Source organism: Thunnus albacares, chromosome 2, assembly GCF_914725855.1.
Source record: "Thunnus albacares chromosome 2, fThuAlb1.1, whole genome shotgun sequence".
Taxonomy (NCBI): domain Eukaryota; kingdom Metazoa; phylum Chordata; class Actinopteri; order Scombriformes; family Scombridae; genus Thunnus; species Thunnus albacares.
This window is the reverse complement of record NC_058107.1, coordinates 38,266,500-38,268,950: the sequence shown is the minus strand read 5'-3', so window position 1 is coordinate 38,268,950 and position 2,451 is coordinate 38,266,500. Positions and strand designations below refer to the sequence as shown.

General features: G+C 43.7%; 1 protein-coding gene across 2 annotated transcripts in view; it reads right to left on the bottom strand.

Moving 5' to 3' along the window:
• Window positions 1–2,451, bottom strand: part of LOC122969215 (putative uncharacterized protein BRD3OS) — a 4,607-nt gene continuing 2,156 nt past the window's right edge. Inside the window, exons 1-2 of one of the 2 annotated variants that reach the window (XM_044334752.1) lie at window positions 2,068–2,451; window positions 1–1,176 (exon numbers count right to left, since the gene is read on the bottom strand). The exon at window positions 2,068–2,451 is cut by the window's right edge and continues 7 nt beyond it. In XM_044334752.1, coding sequence (XP_044190687.1) covers window positions 733–1,056 — 324 coding nt within the window. In that variant the 5' untranslated portion in view covers window positions 1,057–1,176; window positions 2,068–2,451 and the 3' untranslated portion in view covers window positions 1–732. The remainder of the gene's footprint in view (window positions 1,177–2,067) is intronic. The other variant, XM_044334758.1, reaches the window with a different exon arrangement.

The following is a 2,451-nucleotide window of genomic DNA, read 5'->3' as shown; positions in this document are numbered from 1 at the left end:
TCACATGTAGAGAAGATTTATTAGGAACAAAGATTCAGTTCACAGACAAAAAGAGAAAACATCTTGAATAGGTCGGTGGACCAATCAGGTCAGACTGACATCACTCATCATCGCCACACGATAGACAACAAGATAGACAAATATACAGAATGCATATTCATATATATGAAAAAATAAAGATGATATACAGCATAAAAACATGTCTTATAATAAAATAGTTCCTTAAATAAATAAATCTTCTCTAATTACAAGTGAAGAAGTTCTTTGTTCTATTATTTTTCTATTTGTAACTGAAGACTAAAAGAGTTACAGCTATAACTGACTCATACGTACCAGAGACTGGAGACTCGTTAAGCACACATGATTAACACGTCAGCTGCGGTCGATCAAACATGTTGTTGCTGTCAGATCGTGTTTGTGAACAACACATCTGTTATTCTTCAACAGGCTGAAGTTGAGGAATTAAAACAGTTTTTTAAATTCACACATTAAAACTTCGAGGGGCCGAATGTTTTTGCTGGAGGGCCAGATTTGGTCCGAGGGCCACTATTTGCCCACCGCTGGTGTATATGGACCTACTGAAGTGTTTTAAACTAACAGGTGATGAAGTCGAAGCTTTAAATTCAGTTCAACTAAACTGTAAACATAATAAACACACAGAGTTCAGTGTGAATCAGAGTTTCTGGCTCCTGACTGATCCGGTCTGTTCCGGTCCTGGTTTCTGTCTCCTGCCTACATGACGCTGCATATCCTGGACTGTCCCTCGGAGTCCTCCATGCCCCTCTTGTCCCGGACCAGCACAGCCTGGTTCCCGTAGCTGCTGTACCAGGCCGACTGGCTGCGGCTCAGGTAGTTGGAGGGCGGCGCCGCCTGCAGCTGCTGCTGCTGCTGCTGCCAGATCAGCAGCGACGTGTCGGCGTATCGCAGCCGCGAGAACGACTCCGACAGGGCCTTCTCCGCCAGGGGGGGGCGACCAGGAGGACCGGGACCACCGGGAGGACCGGGTTCCTCTGCAGCCTCCTGCTCCTCTACAGCAGCTCCACCAGAGTCTAACATGGTTCAGGTTTCAGCGGCTCACTAACCAGCATGCTGACCCAGTCCGGTCTGGACCAACTGGGATCCAGGTCCAGCTCAGCCATGAAGAGTCCAGCGGGGCGTCTGATTGGTCAGCAGAACCTGTCGCAACAAGAGGAAACCCTTTATTTTACAGATCAGTTTATTTCATTCTGATTTCCAGGAAATATTCTGAGAAATCTGACAGAAAATACTTTATTTTCAAAGTGTTTTGTTTGTGAAACTATATTTTAACACATTTAAAACTCTATAATGATTTAATGATTCTACCAAACAACATAAACCTTTCAAAGACATTAACAGTTAAACTGCAACACTAATATATCATTTGACAAACAAAACTGCACATTAAAAACTGAAAGAACTGTCGGTCTGCTTCATTAAGACTCGTCAAATCTGGAGCCTCCTTGTTAATCTAGTCCAGGTTTTGGATCTGGACCTGGTCTAAATATCAGTGAAATCGCCCTTTTTTCTGTTTTCATAAGCAAAATAAAGGTTTCATAAACCTGACAGTGGGTTGAAACAGCGTTAAGGCTTTTTCACAAGTGTAAGTGTTGAAAAAACAGCAAATCAGATGCTAAATATCATTATTTATGTTTCCCTTAAAGATCCTCTGCAGGCCTGTTTTAAGATTCATATAAAATACTCTAATTTGAATAATAATTTGTGTTTGAAATGTTTTTTTTCTGGGAGCTTCAAGTCTCCACGTCACACTGTGTCGGTTACATACTGAACCCTGATTGGCTCCACACTAGTTGTGACGTCATAAACCCTGCTCGTAGGTTAAACTGAGATTTAAGTTGAGTTCAGAGAAACTTTCCTCCTTCAGCAGATGAATGAAAACAAGCTGAACAAACATCATTCAGCGCAGAGAAGAAGGATTTTTAACTTTTCCCTCCAAAACAGACTCAGAGCTTCAGCGTCATTAATCTGATCTGGATGATCCGGACTCAGCTGTGATCCGGGTTGTTTCTGTGTAAAATGTTCACTCACGTTTTTCTCTTTGTTGAACTCGAGTCTCAGCTGCTGACCTCCTCCTCGGGTCCCTGTCGGCTCCCGTACCGTCAACACATCTCAAACGTTATTTTATCACCGCCGTTAAAACTACCGGGAACTCTCCGTTCAGACAGGCTTACGGCTAATCCTGTGTTAGCTAGCTGCGTTAGTCACAAAGCTAAAAACAAACTGCGGGCGATGACGTCAACGCGGGAGAGGGTTGAAGCGTTGCGACGTCAGGATGCAAACTGTGACGTTTATTTTATCGTCTCTTTCCTGACGGTTTAGCTGCTGTTAGCATGTTGTTAGCATACTGCTAGCATGCTGCCGTGAGGTGGAGAAGCTGCAGCTGCATCCAATAGCAACGGTGTGACCACGATC